The sequence below is a fragment of the Serinus canaria genome, chromosome 2 (assembly GCF_022539315.1).
Source record: "Serinus canaria isolate serCan28SL12 chromosome 2, serCan2020, whole genome shotgun sequence".
Taxonomy (NCBI): Eukaryota; Metazoa; Chordata; class Aves; order Passeriformes; family Fringillidae; genus Serinus; species Serinus canaria.
In genome coordinates, this window is record NC_066315.1 from 52462296 (window position 1) to 52477243 (window position 14948).

The 14948-nt window shown below is 39.6% G+C and overlaps 1 protein-coding gene across 3 annotated transcripts in view; it reads right to left on the reverse strand.

Annotated features, from left to right (window-relative positions):
* Positions 1-14948, reverse strand: part of GLI3 (GLI family zinc finger 3) — a 204706-nt gene that overhangs the window by 175889 nt on the left and 13869 nt on the right. For all 3 annotated transcript variants that reach the window (XM_050971489.1, XM_050971487.1, XM_030230543.2), the window contains exon 2: positions 13944-14106. In XM_050971489.1, the coding sequence (XP_050827446.1) occupies positions 13944-14067 (124 nt within the window). In that variant the 5' untranslated portion in view covers positions 14068-14106. The remainder of the gene's footprint in view (positions 1-13943; positions 14107-14948) is intronic.

Genomic DNA, 14948 nt, shown 5'->3' on the forward strand with positions numbered 1-14948 from the left:
CTCCCCCTATTCTCTGAACAATCAAAAGAAAGTGTTCAAAGCTGAGAACAGGACTTTTAAAATTATTTCCACTCTTTTATATGCAACAATATTCTCTCCCAAAGCAGCAAACAAAATGGCATCTTGGAACAGATACTGTAAGCTCAGGGTGACTGTCAGAATATGCCTATGCACCTTGAATTGAAAATACAAAATAAAACCTACTATTTCTATTTTTCCTTGAACAATACTTTAGAAAACTTAGCACTGAGTTAGACTGAAATGAATGTTGGACGTTAAATTGGTAGAAATCCCCTGAGTGATTCTAGATCCGTGCTTTTTTGGCAGGGATACTGTGATCCTGTGCCCATCCCGGTGTTTGAAATGTACTAATGTCCATTCACTCAAACTCTTCAGCCAAATGTCTCTGTAGAATAACTCATCATATACACCTTCAGAAAAGTTTTACAATAATGTTCAGAAAGCAGCTTCCAAGTCTGGCATTTCTCAAAGCAAAATAGGGCTGTTTTCAATTTTGCTGAAAAAACTGTGAGAGGTGTGGTTCTTTATGAAGGCCCTGAAAGTGCCTGTAAAAAACAGCAGGTTTTATAGCACTTTGTGACTGAATATTTAAATATAGATTAAAATAAAGGATTCCTATGCTGTTCCCATGGAAGTCAATGGCAGTTGACTTCATAACAGAGGTCAAGTCGTGATCTTATCAAATCTCTGAAACCTGGAGTAGCTCAAACTACAAGGAGTGATTCTATTACAACTGCATGGGAACTAAGATATCATTATTCTTTCCTTCTTTCTGATCATACAGAAGAGACTTCAAATAGAAACTTTGTAAAAGAAAGCATATTTCCAGGATAAGGTACTGAGATGGCTTCATGAAAAGTTATCTCAAGTTTCAGAGATGTGATAATTCAGTGATCAAGGGTGCTGGGAGCCCAGATATCTTACTGAAGAGAACCAACTAAAAGATTATGGCTTGAGTAAGGACTGGAAAGAGATACCTAAGACTGAATAATTAAAGCCTGAACTAGTTAAAGTTGTTAAAAACCTTTCCAGTATTTCAGTGAGTTGTGAACTTCAGCCTAAAATTAAATAAAACTGCATCTTACCACTAAAGAACAATATGAAATTACAAGTACAAGCACACCTTACAGATACCTTTTATGGGGTTAATTTTGTCTCATCCCTGTCTCACTGGGAATCCTGCAAGTCATACTCCCTGTTTTGAGCCCTGACCCCAGCAAAGGATGGATTTCCCTGACCTTCACGGTGCATGCAACTTGGAGCAGCCCCAAGAACCCCAAGAGGGGGTAAGGAAACCTGTAACTCCCAGAAACTTGAACTACCATCAAGTTAAGCAAAAAACCTGAGAGGGGGACACTATACCAAACCTCCCTCTGACCTCCAGCAGATGCAATCCCCAGGCACAGAGAGATCCTGGCTGTGAGAAGCTGAGGATTCCCAGACACTTCCAAAGAGAAAATCCATAGAGTTGAGAGAGAAACACAACACACAGTGCAGCCATCTCCTGAGTGAGCCCGCTCTGCATCACTATGCCATGCAGTCAGCACTGAAACCAGCCCATGCTTCAGGGCTCATCACAGATGCTGAGCACCCCAGGGAGCCAGCCTCCAGCAACTGGCAGGGTCTAGCCTCCGCCCTCCTCCTCTCCAGCAGAAATACAAATCCAAAAATAAAAGCAGGAAGGCAGTTTATGAGGAGCATTTTATCTGAGTTGAAGTTGGAACGGGCTGTAAACTCCCATGGGACATCTAGGTTTACACACTTCAGATGAAACCGTAAATTGAATATTAAACACACATTTTTATCAAATCATATTTCTCCCAGAGAAGGCTGAGGACTGCCTGTTTATTTTTTTAATCTGATTCACTATGTTTACAAGTGGTAGGAAAGCTGGTTATATCAGCCACTCCATCTTTTTAGCTCTATTTGAATGACTTTGATTTTGTTTTTCTAACACTGCTAAGAAAACCATAATGCAAAAAAAGAAATAAAATCTATAATCTGTGAAAAAGCACTCTGAAATCCATCAACCAAGTTGTATCCATAATTGCTTCCCTGGCTTATCAAAAAAAGGCTCATTTGCATTATCTGTTATCTTTAGATACCCATCCTGGTCTATAAACAGAGTTATCAATCCCGTTCAGAGGCCAGTCCACAAATTGAAGTTTTCTGTAGAGGGAATTAGCTATAAACAAGCCTGAGGCAATTTTCTTTGACAGCCAATGGTAAACCATAGGAAGTAACTTCAATAGTGATTTACAGTTCTTCTCTGGTTTCCATCCAACTTTTCCTTCTTGTGCTTCTGTTCCATCCAAAAAGGAATTTTTCAGATGTTCTAATTTCCCATTCAAGATGCAATCAATCCCAAGTCTAGGTGTGTCTAATCCAATTTTTACGGTATGTTCATGGGCCAGCACCAGAGAAAAAGAACTCTCTTTTTATTTTCTTTCAATTGCCTCTGCTGCAATCACAAGACTTGTCATCTCCTGGTGTGAAATGCACAACAGCAAAAGAGAGAGTGAAGGAGATTTGAGAGAGAGAGAGAGAGGGAACGCCAACCTATTAAAAAGAAAGGGGAAAAGGGATACACAAAAATAACACTGACATTTTTTAATAACTCTACATACTGAAAACTTGCATTTAACAGAATAATTAATTAACTCCAGCTTCTTAAAATCTGTGTGGAGTTTTTAAGTCCTAATTCAAATCACAATAACCATTAGAAGCAGGATGTTTAGGAAAGGACTCCAGCTTTGCACCACTCATCCTCCTCATCTATACCACAGCGAAGTCAGATTCAAGTCCTGTACTGCTTGCTCATGCACACCACTTTTCTGTAGAAAAGTAAACCCCATTGTCCAGCCTCCCACACCACTGAGAGTCAGAGGACTGCTACTCTTTTACAAATGAAAGATCTTCTCTCTCAGCTGCTTAACATACATTTCAGCTAGCTCTGACCTTCTGAAAAAAAAACCCAAAAACTGAGGACTTAAAATATTTATTTTTCAATCTCTAATTAAAAAATATCTCTATGGCACTGGCATGCACAGTGGATCTTAACGTACACCCCAGGCACAGAAAAGAAGTAACAAGCAGGGGCACGGTTTCTCTCTGGGTAAACTACAGCAAATGAAAGTAAAGCAGCCAAAAACCCAATGTGAGAGAGACCTATATGGATATAAATCTGTGAGAGAAGCGGCAGAAGAACAGACAAGAATTACACTCAGCAGTTTAGCAATTAATAAATAGTCCCTGTGTCAATGCAGACCAATAAAAACTGTTTCCTTTTATATTAAAGGAAAATGTATCTCCGACTACAGAGCTTGTACATTTTCCTCTTCCTTTTCTCTACACACGCATTTACCTGTGGGACATATCTATGTGTGCATATACATACATGCACAGGGTATTTTTCTCCTGACTGAAAGTTACTCTAATGGGTAGGCACTAATGGATTTGAAGTGATAAGGTAAAGGCAGACATGCAAAATGCTCCAGAACTTCTGTTCCTAATCAATCACCAGAGATCAGTGACATCACTCAAGCCTTTGATCAGAGCTCCCCTTTCAAGCTTAAAGAGGGGTATAGGTTGACCCACACCAGTGGAGGGACTGAAGAAACACCTAGGATACAATTCACAGTGAAATATGAGAAGTTAAAACTATCCCTTCCCATCTTCCTCAAGGAATACAGCGTACATTCCAGAGCAACCAAGCACAAACAACAGATTTATCTCTTTCCCCAATAATTAGAAAACAGCCACGGAAACAACACATCACAAAATCCTTTCCGATTTTATTTTTGAAGCCTGCACATACATTTTATCCTGAGCAGGCGGTTTATAACATTTGCTTACATTTTAAAATATCCTCAGATCCATTGATTAAAAAAAAAAAAAAAAGGAAAAGAAAAAAGAAAAAAGGGAAAAAAATAGAAAAACAACCTTATTTTCCCAGAATATCTGAGCAGATATTAAGAAATAAAGGCTGACATCCATTTTTAAAGAAAAAGTAACTTTCAGGAGAACCAGCATCACCACAAGCATTCAATAAATTTAGCACCAGCCTTTGTCCACATCAGGGCATTCAGAGAGTTTGTATCACTAATCCCACTTCTGCTAAAATTGAGCTCCATTGTTCCTCCTTTTATCTGAGTTTCCATGGCACTTACTAGGACTTAAGTGTTATTTACTTAGTGCAGTTTGTTAAAAACAACAACAAAATAAGTACATCTTAACATGAGCATCAGATTTGTTTTACTTTCAATAACCTCAAGGTGCAGTCAATACTTTACAGTCTCGGAGATTTCTTCCATGTAAAAAATCTTCAAGAAAAGCAAAGTTGAAAATAGACCTGAAAACACTCACTTCATTGTTTTGGTTTGGTTTTTTCCCATCTGTATTTTTAAAAATCTAATTGAGCTTCCCGAACTGCAGCAAAAATGTAGTTTATTATCTCCCTCATCAGGTGATCAATGATTTCATTAATAAGACAGATAACAAAACTGTCATATCATCGACACAGTTATGAAAGATGATCCTGGCTTCTTGCTCCATTTTCCAAGGTCTGGGATACTCTGTGGCAGCTCTGAGTCCATTCAATATTTTCCACAGACAGAGAAAAGTGAAAATCCATTTTGAAACCAATTTCAATTAGGATCCAGAAGCTGTTATCACAGGTGTCGCAGAATGGGCCCGTAAGTGGAAATGTCGCCTATCCATTCTGAAATGAAACCTTATCAGGGCCTACGAAGATGGCTGAGGACAGCCTATCTGTAAATTACTTTTCGTCCTGTGTTAACTCAACCCTAGTTCTGTCATATGGAATTCTTTCCAGCCCCTCGTAATAATCTAATGACTAACCAGGCGCTGTACCAAAACGGCTTTTATTCTGCTCGGGCTTCCCCCGCCAAATGAACAGGGCTGCAAATGCAAATAACCGGAGGCAGCCAGGCGAGCCGACGTATTTAGTAATATCATTTAAAGCTCTCATAGTTTATTACAGGGAAGTAACGGGCTTGCATTCTGAAGCCTGTCTCCACCCATTGCATTCCTGGTGATTTTTCAATTGCAAACTCCAAGGCCCAGTTATTTCATTAATTCAGCACCCAAGTAGTGAGGCTTTTCTCTCACATCTTTCAGTCTCCTTTTAGCAAATTATCCCATGACGGAGGATTTATTCAGTCAAAGACCTCGGACTTTGAGAGGCAACAAAAGAATCAAGAGACTTTCTGGTCCACCTGCCTGGCGAATGATGAGGCAGGGTAAAGCCTCCCCTAGAGAAACCAATCAAACCATTGTGTGGCACAGTCAGACCTTTTCAACTGTCAAGCCAGGAGAGCAGGAAAAGAGATGAAAGAACTCAGGATGAAGCTACCATTTACAGAACCATGTGGGAATGGTCTCCGAAGATTTAATAATTGGGATGGAACTCAACTTTCTGAAAACTAAAAGAAAGGGGGGGAAAAAAAGGAAAGGAAAGAAAGAAAAGAAAAGAAAAGAGAGAGAAGAAAAAGGAGACAGAAGAAAAAGGAGAGAAAGAAGGACAAAAAAGTGAGAGACCAGAAGGAGGGGAAAACACTGCTGGTCAGGCCCAGAAGGAACTTTTCCGCACATAAAACCCTTTGTTGTTATGTATGAACCCCTGCACTGGAAAAGATGAGAAAAGCAAGCACAGGACAGGGGCACAGAGAGAACTCATGGTTTACAATTGTAACTTCAGTTTCAGCAATTTATCATCCCATCTTAGGAAAAACTGCATCAGTATAAACCTGTTCTATTTAACAGAACAAAAAAAAATCCCCTTAGTTTGGGACATCTGTGTGCATTTTCAAGCTATTGCATTTGTGGGACTTAAGTTTCCACTTGGCTGCATGTGGAACATGCATGAAAAGTCGTACTAAATGAATGGAAAACAGCATATTTTAAGTGGCTGGCATGTGCAAAGAATGTGCTCCTGTATAGCAAGACTCCAGTTGATGGAAGGCACAAGATGAGGGCCTGCTTTTTGATAATCTGACACTTAACGTCCTATAAGCCAAATTTTCAAATCATCTGCAGAAAACCCAGTATTTCCTGTATGCTTCTCGTTTTCAAAGTGCCTCTGCAACTTGAAGTATGCATTCATCAGTAGGTCCAGATCACATTTACAAGCAAATCTTTTTTCTGACTTGCCAGCCTTATGAGCAAAAATAGAATCTGCAAATTAAATTGTGACCATTTGCAGTATACATCAAATGGGAAATAAGATAATAACACAGCACTAAAAATCCATCTCATTCCCTTTTAGTTGGGATGTCAAAAGAATGCATCTCCCTCTCCCCTTCCACTCTCACCCCAAAATAATGAAATATGGCTTGGAAAGAATACAGAAAATGTAGTTTTAATATGGCACCTTTTTACATAATCACAGACTATACCCTTAGCTCATTTCTCCCACTTATTGGAATATGTATTTAGTAATAATTTCTATGTAAGCAGAAGCCGAAGTTTTGATTCTTATACAAAAGAAGAAAAAAATAAAGGGGAGGAAGTAAATAGAAACATACAGAGCAGGAATATAATCAAATGCAACACTGATTCCTGAATATTTCCTTTTAACTGAAGACAGATATGAAATAGAAAACAACTAGAAAAGATGAATGCCATTTGGAAACCTGTTAAGTAATTTAATAACTTCAACTGCCTTAATTTACACAGTTCAGATCATAAAAACAAATACAGTGCCCGCCACAAAGGTTGCCTAGCTTTAAGTCAATTAGAAGGATTTTTAAAAATTCTTTTTTATTTTCTTTAAGAAGATCATCTGCTCTGCATAGCTCCTTCACTTCTCTTTTTTGGGACCCAGGATCCAGAAGTTTTTTGCCTTAAAGTGCCCCTTTCAATCCTTCCAAGCAGCCTGGCACCCATTTGTTTGTTGACACCCATTTCCAGCACTGGGAGGAAGATGCCATCACTTGGAGGAGCAGTGCTGTTGCCATACAGCCTCCCCACTTTGGTGACACAGGCTGGCACAGCAGTGCAAGGTCTTTACTTTTAGGGTATCTTCCCCTGAGACCTGCACTTGATGGCAGTGAGTTAGCCTTTTTTGGAAGGCTAACAGTATTACTGAAGTTTCAGCTGCCACCAGCCTTTTTTTTTCTAAAAATCAAACCACTTGGTTGCTTCCTCCTCACCAGTACTATGGGATGTAATGGCTGAATTTTTTGAATTCTGACTGACACTAGACTCCTGCAAAGCACAAGATACAGAACATGGTACCACCACCACACTGCAGAGACACAGTTTAAAGCCTTTTTATTATTATTACTTCTCTGTCAAAACCCAGGTACAATTTTAATATGGCTGCTTCGGTGTTTTAGGGTTGAGTCTTTTTTTGTTGTTGCTTTTCAGGAAAAAAAACTCCCCAGTGTCAAATTTCCTAAATTTAACCTCCACCTTGAACAGGTGGCAAGTTTCTGCTGCTAACTAATGTTTTCTCTTGATTCCACCTCATGTTATCCAGCAGGATGCTAAGTCATTACTTACTGATTACAGTGATTGCAGGGATAAGCCATTCAATCATCTCTTTCTGGAACTTGCAAAGGAATACAGGAGGATTGACATTTAATATCCCTTATGCTATTAACCACTGCAGGGAGGGGAAAGAAGGGGGGGGGGAAACGAGGGAAATCTCAGCAGAATTAATGAAGCAATACTGTATTGCACTTGCAGATCACTGGGTTTACAGTGGGGTACATGTACAGCTGGCTCACTGAGGAACAACACTAGAAAATAGTATCAGGCAGAATGAGTTATTACAGTCTACAATAAGCCATAACTTGATGACTGAAATTTTATTAGTAAGCATAAAGGACCATGGGTGCATTACTCCAAAAGAACATGTATTTAATCAGCTACTCACACCACATTACAATACACCAAGACATGCAGTCCCCATTTAATTACAACCTCCAATACTTTCATTTCTAATACTTCCAAGCATCAGGGTAGCCTATTCTCCCCTAGGAAAAGTGCCTTCTTTTACATTTACCCTCTTACAACCTGGCCACAAATATTAGAACAGAAGACTACAAAAAATTCTTACAAGTTCAGGCCTTTGCCCTTATTTTTTCTGGACTACCATATGTGGCCAGACTACCCTAACTTTCATGCTGCTCTACACCACCTGTAGATAGGGATTACTTGCAGTATTTGTCTTGCTGAAAAAGAAATTTGTCAGAAAAATATGTAGACTGAAGTTATCATTTCCAGCATCTAAAACTACAGGATGTTGTTTCCTCCTTGAAAATGAAAGTGAAGAGGGCCCCTCCATCCCCTTTGATTTCAGGGGAAGACGATGGCATCTCTTGATGACTTTGTAGAATCAGGTCTCATATAATCAATTCAGGGCTCAATTTACAAGTCACTAAAATAGTACAGGCAATGTTTCTTGATAACTAACAACCTCTTTTGAACCCTGACCTCTCAACAGGACCCAGAGCACATGATTCCAACAAGGGGGCCAAGAATGGGTATTATGATTAACACCTATTTTATGGTGAGGCTTGAAAGCAAGCAGCAGGACAAGCAACCAACTGAAAGTTTAAGCAGGAAATGTGATTCTTAAGGGGTTGCTGAATACTTCCTTCAATCAACCCTGAAAGTACTAGGAAGAAGGAGAAAAAAAAGAGACCTAGATGAAGCCGGCTCTTCTTCTAAAAGAATCAAAGTGGACACATAAACTTCCTTTCATTTATTCATCTATCAAGCTTGGTTTTAAGTTACATCATCATTAAGATAATAATTTCTGCTTTCTATCACTTTAAAGTATGTTCTCAATAACTATCTGATTCTGATAAAGGTAGTCAAGTCCACAACCTACATATGTTTATAATTAGCTTTTTTTTAGGGCAGAGTAATAGGTTAATAAGAAATATCAGATTACACTGGAACAAGCTCATGGGTCAAAAACTAGACAAAACATATCAAACTGAAAATAAGTGCTTGGTTGTCAGACACTGAAAGAGCTCCTACACAATAACTACATTGTTTTAATGAAACATTAAAAACATCAGTTTTGAACCAAAATGTCCAAAAGAGGAAAGCATTCAAGTCACCCACCAAATTCACAAGCCATACAGTAAATAAATCAGGTTTGAATACAGCATCACAATTTCCTAATGTTCTCCAAGTAATGCTAGGAAGTGCAGTCTTGCCTTGTAAAGTATCACTTCAGTCCTTACAGAAATTCCCTCTCTTTTCTGAAAGGCCAAAAAAAAAACATTATATCAATGGTACAAATTAAGTGAAAAAAAACAAGTGGCATTGGTCTGAGGGCTATGTGAAGTCAGTATGGTTTTTTTAAACAATGTCTTTAAGGAAGCACCCTAAGAATAAATCCAATTCACCTGCAAAACAGAACACAGAGTCAAAGCAGCCAGCCTGGTAAAGCATTAAAGCCACTGCCTAATTGAAAGCATGCAAATACCCACATTATTCGGGCAAACAGAACTAGTCCCATGGCTAAAGCAAGTCATTTACTTAAGTTCACCAGACTGGAGTTCACAACTTTACTGCAATGCTCGGGAAGGTAGGCAACTCCTGATGCCGGGGCAGCAGGAGGGCACTGCACCAGTGCAAGCAGCACAGCTGCACAGGCAGGGCATGGCAGCAAGCAGTTTTCTGCTCCAGCACTGCAGCACTCAGCCTGACATATGGACTTGGCGTGCCGTGGTCTCAGACAGCTCGTCCGTCAGGCTGCGAGGCACAGGGGCCAAGGAGCAGCACGGAGGAGGAGCAGTCGAGAGCAAGCCTTCACACAGGCATTCATCACAATGCACCAAGACAAGGCACTGGGCAGACTCCTGCAACATTTCCAGAATTCACCTGATGATTTCTTTCTAACCCCGGAATTACTTGAAATCACAGGAGGTACCGTATGATCCACCAGAGGTCTAGCAAGGCAGGTTTTGTGAACTGCAGCACCAGACAAAGGCTCTCCGATGGGAGCACAGAACTAATGGCAATGAGTTTATCAAGGGATACCACCCTTAAGAAAGCCATTCTTTGCACAACTTGATAGAAACCTGAGTGTGCATGGAGCAACCTTCAGAACGACCTAAATCCATGCTCTGACACGGTAAGGGAGAGAGTGCTTTGTTTCCAGAGAAGTGGCACAAATGTGCCAATGAGAAGACAAGACCCAACAACACAGCCCCATTAGCCAGGTGGTCCAGGGCACTGGCCTCTACTCCACTGTAATATGAGTGGCACAGCCATGACATAAACATGATTTATTTGTTGCTGTTATTACCTTGCCAAAGCAGATCAGCCTGAGATTATCAAATCCCACCAAACACAAAACTAAGCTTACTTTATGCGCTAGCACAAACTTTTTTATTCACACAGCCTTTTGCGAATTAACATCTCCATTAGCAGTTTTCTTTAGCAGTTTTTGTCCCCCTGGATATTAGTCTAGCAGTAAATATAGAAGTCAAACAAAGGATGAAAAGGAACAATCCTAGTAAACTGCACACAGCTTGTTTGAGACACACAAAATGAAACACAAAGAAGAAAAAAACCAAAAGCTTGCAAAAATAATTTAAAACAAAGCAAGAGTGGTTCCACTGGGAATTAATGTGCACCAAAGATTTTTCTTATTACATTTCCTTTTACATTGTAGTCATTACAAATTATGATATTTTTTTTTAAATTTTTGATCACATGTATTTTAAAAGAAGTTTTAATTTGCTCCAGTACATGTATTGTCCTGGCACAAATTTTAATGGCTTAGTTATAAATCCTGAAATTTAGGTGTTTATAATGGAAATGCTGGCAGGTCCATATCTAACACATTGCAAGCACCTTGGCAATACAGAGCTTGCCGTCAGGTGAGTGCAGCAGAAATCTTTATGGCATTAAGTAATGACAGGAACTCAGCAGAAGTGGCTAACTTGTAAACTGTGACCCATGCCTGCTCAGTGCTGGAGACTACAGAGCAGCTGCTACCTTCCAAAGGGCACCCTTAGTCTGAGCCTCAGAACTTCTACTGCATTGTTCAGGTGACCTTCCAGGTCACCTTTCCCACTTTCTTTCCTTTGCATCTAGGTTTACACCAGACTCTTCAACAAACAGTCTGCACAACATATGATTTAAAAGTTTTCCACTCTCATTAGCCATATTAACATAGATCCTGCCCCTGGGTGTGTCACTTATTTCTGGGAGCTGCTGAAAAATTGGCATTTTCTTTGTTTCCTCACGACTGTATACTTTGCATAAAAGCTATAACTAGCAGCTTTCCATCTGTTTATGATCCAAGTTCTGAGTCCTTCAGAAGACAGCAGAGATACTGAGAAAATACGTGTCTGTACATCCCACCTCAGACAGGTATCAATAAAACTTTACCCTGCAAACTTTGTTAATTCATGAGTTGTCCAGAAGGATAGAAGCACTGATATTCGACATGATTATGAGGTTACATTTGTATGATAGGCAGATGTTGCTCTGCAATGACATCAGTCTTCTGAGAAGAATAGCAGGGATCATTCTGTCCTTTTGTTATTTTTAAGGGTACCTTACCTTGTTTAATAGAGCATTCAAATGCAAATCACAAACTTTAACATTACCACAGCCCTTTGCAAAAAAAAAAGAGGCACTGAATGGATAAAAGCTGTGTGTTTTGTAGGAGTGGTGTCTTATAGCAACTGATGATGTTCCTGTAGTAATAGTCATTCCAGCATTAAAGAACAAAAGATGCAAATGCGATGCAAGCTCCAGCTTTCATGCAAATTGTCCCTGTAACCAAAATTCATTATCATGACAATCACATCGGCAAGGAGCAAAACTTTCTAAAACACTGCAAGAGTAAAACTTACATTTAAGTTCCTAAAGTTTTAGTACTAGTATTTGTTTTGGTACATGCTCCACGAAGTCTCTAGACTAAGAGGAAATTTTTCATATCAAAGAAAGAATCGAATTTTTTATCCCTTTGAAGGTCAGCTCTGCATCTCTGCAAAGACTTCGTGTCTCTGTTATGCATGAAGGTAGATTAGAAACCCAAACCTTGGAGGTCCTGGTGACTTCCTTAAATACAATGACTAACAATGCCAACACTTACCCACTGAAAACAAAGTTAACTGTCATTGACTTAAGAAAAGGAAGCTTTGGGCCCCAGGATGTGTACTACATTAGCATCTCCTTCCATTAGTAGGAGATAATTCCAGTGGCACAACTTTGTAGTCATTCATTAGACTTGAAGTCTTTCCAGCTCTTGGGAGTTTGATGACCCTGCTACACAGTAACACTCCCCACAGGTGAAGCATTTAGTTAAGAATTAAAACTACCATTAAAGAACAAAAATTACTTGACAACACGGTAGATCAGTGTCAGAATTAGGCAAAAACATCTAGAAGGCTTTCATTTTAGCCTTCTAAATCTAAATGTTTACCAATAACACTCAAGCTAGCCCAAACAGTCAGAGATGAATGTCTGAGTACAAACCCCTGACACATCAAAGAATATGCATATGTGTTTAACTGTGCATCTGCTTGAAAAGGTGGGGCAATGTGGAAAATCCTATTATCGATTAAAAAAAATACAATGGGGACCTCTTCAGCTAATGTGAACCACTGTAATTCTATTGACAGCAACGAATCTGTGCTGACTTACACCAGCTGAGGATCTAATTTCATATGCCTTAGAAAACTGATGCAACCTTTTCCATTGCAGCTCAAGGGTTTTCATACTCTCATGGGGATCAACTCCATCTAGTAGGTCAGCAGGTGCTGAGTCTGCTTTGAATCAGAAGTCCAGTCACAAAGGAGGATACTGGGACATGTGCCATCTAATTTTTACTGGCCCATGGACATTCCTCTCTAGTATGGCTGTAGGATTCATGTATTTTCTCCTGTAGTCTAGTGGGACATAACCTGTTTCTTTGAGAAAGCAGAAATCTTTATTCAAGATATCAAAGTAAGAACCTGACCTGGACCACAAGCCCAGGTAAGTGAGCATGATGGAAACAGAAAGTGTGAACCGAAATGTTTTGCCAGCAATACACCAAGACCACAAAATATACAGAAAGGTATTTTCTACTTTTCGCCATAACTACACCAATTTATTAAAAAATAGCAGTTTTAGCAGTTACTCCACAACTATCCAAAACCCATAGGTCTGCCCACACCATTTCAAGCAATTTTCTTTCCTAATGCAATAGGAGTTTTGCATTAGTAGGAACCAATATGCTCAGCCCTCTTACACCAAACAGTGAAAAGGTCTAGGGGTGGGATTAGCTCACACTCTTCTGAGAGGCAGGGAACATGTAAAATTGTCAACTGAGATATACTCTCTGGGGAGAATTAAGCAAACTACTGCAGTTTTGCAAATCTACAAGCTGTACACTCACAACTTTGAAATTAATCCACCAGAGGATACACACTTAGCTTGACGTTTTGTTCTGGGCATTAAGAGACTTGGGGGAGGTGGGACAGCCTTTTCTGAGAAGGAAGTTTATTTGTGAAAGAAAAGAAAAAAAAAAGCCCTTTGCCATTAATTTTGACAGACCTACTTCTGTCTCTATAGTAATAACTAATTACCTAACTAGTGTAAGAGATTTCAATGGCCAAATGCAAAGCACTTGCAGGCCCTGCCAGGCTAATCAAGATAATTTCCAAAACGCCCAAACCAGGAACTTCCTATAATAAATAACTTAGCACATTTACATCTCAAATTAGAACATCTGGAAGAAAGAGACTATGCCTGATGCCAAAACAGGCCCTATTGTATCCTACCACTTTCCACCACCACCACCCCTCCCTCCCTTGGTTTTCTTTAGACTTTCTGTAGAACAAACACTGATCCAGGTGCAAACGCTCAATTCAGAAGGAATGCAGAGAACATAAAATTACTGTAGGTTTGGCTGCTAGTAAATCCCTGCTGTTACTCACCATTGGAAGTTGTGCTGGAGGCAACAGCTTTCTCACTGACATCTGTTCGACTGGAGCATTTCACGATGGAATTCTCCACTTTTTTCTTCTCAGTTGTGGCAGAGCTATGGGACTGCGCCTCCATGATGACTTCTCATTACTTCAGCTCTCCTTGCACTAAAACCTGAATGAAACAAGAGTCATAAACTCTAAAGACTGTTTGAAAGCTTAGCCCAAGTTTTCTCACCCCTCTCACCTGAAGAAGAGCCTGGAGCACAACTGAATTAGCAGTTCACAGTTCTGTAAGCTCATCAAATCATGTTAGCATGCATGAATTCCTGAGGAATTTAAAGAAATACTATCACCAACACTTTAGCATGTTTGCCTTTAAAGAGAATCAGCATCACTATGCTGTTCAAACAGGATAGGTAGTTCCAATTTTTTTCAATTATGTGGGGTTTTAATGGATCCAAAAGGAAAAAAGGACAGTATTTTTCTTTTCTGCCCAGAGCACTTTGGAACAAAGCAAAAAAGAAAAAAAAAAATCAAGAAAATCAAGACAAGACCGTCATGTTGACTCTAGAAGCCAAATATTTAAATTTCAACATTCAGGGTGTTAGGACAGACTGCCTCAGGAATTATCCTGTCTATCTCCACACCTTGTTACTCATGTAAACATCTCTCTTTGTTTGTTCAGAAATCTAACTCAAACAAAATTGTATTGGCAAAACAACCCGAAAACCACAGGGAAAGACAAATATTATTGCTGGTGGCAGATAATGAGATCACTTTCTTTTGCATGAAAACGCTGGAAATAGAAAGCTCTGTAGAGGTGTGTATCTGGTTATTTTGCCTTTTCAGGATGTTCTCAGTGTCATCTCCAGTGATACATTCATTTATTACCCCACAAATAATTTCTCCCTCTTCTCAGATATTTTGCATTCCTGATGGAAATACGAGAAGCCCAAAAACTTGCAAAAGGGTACCACTGCTTGTGCAGCAGTGCAGGCACACCAGGCCTCAAGA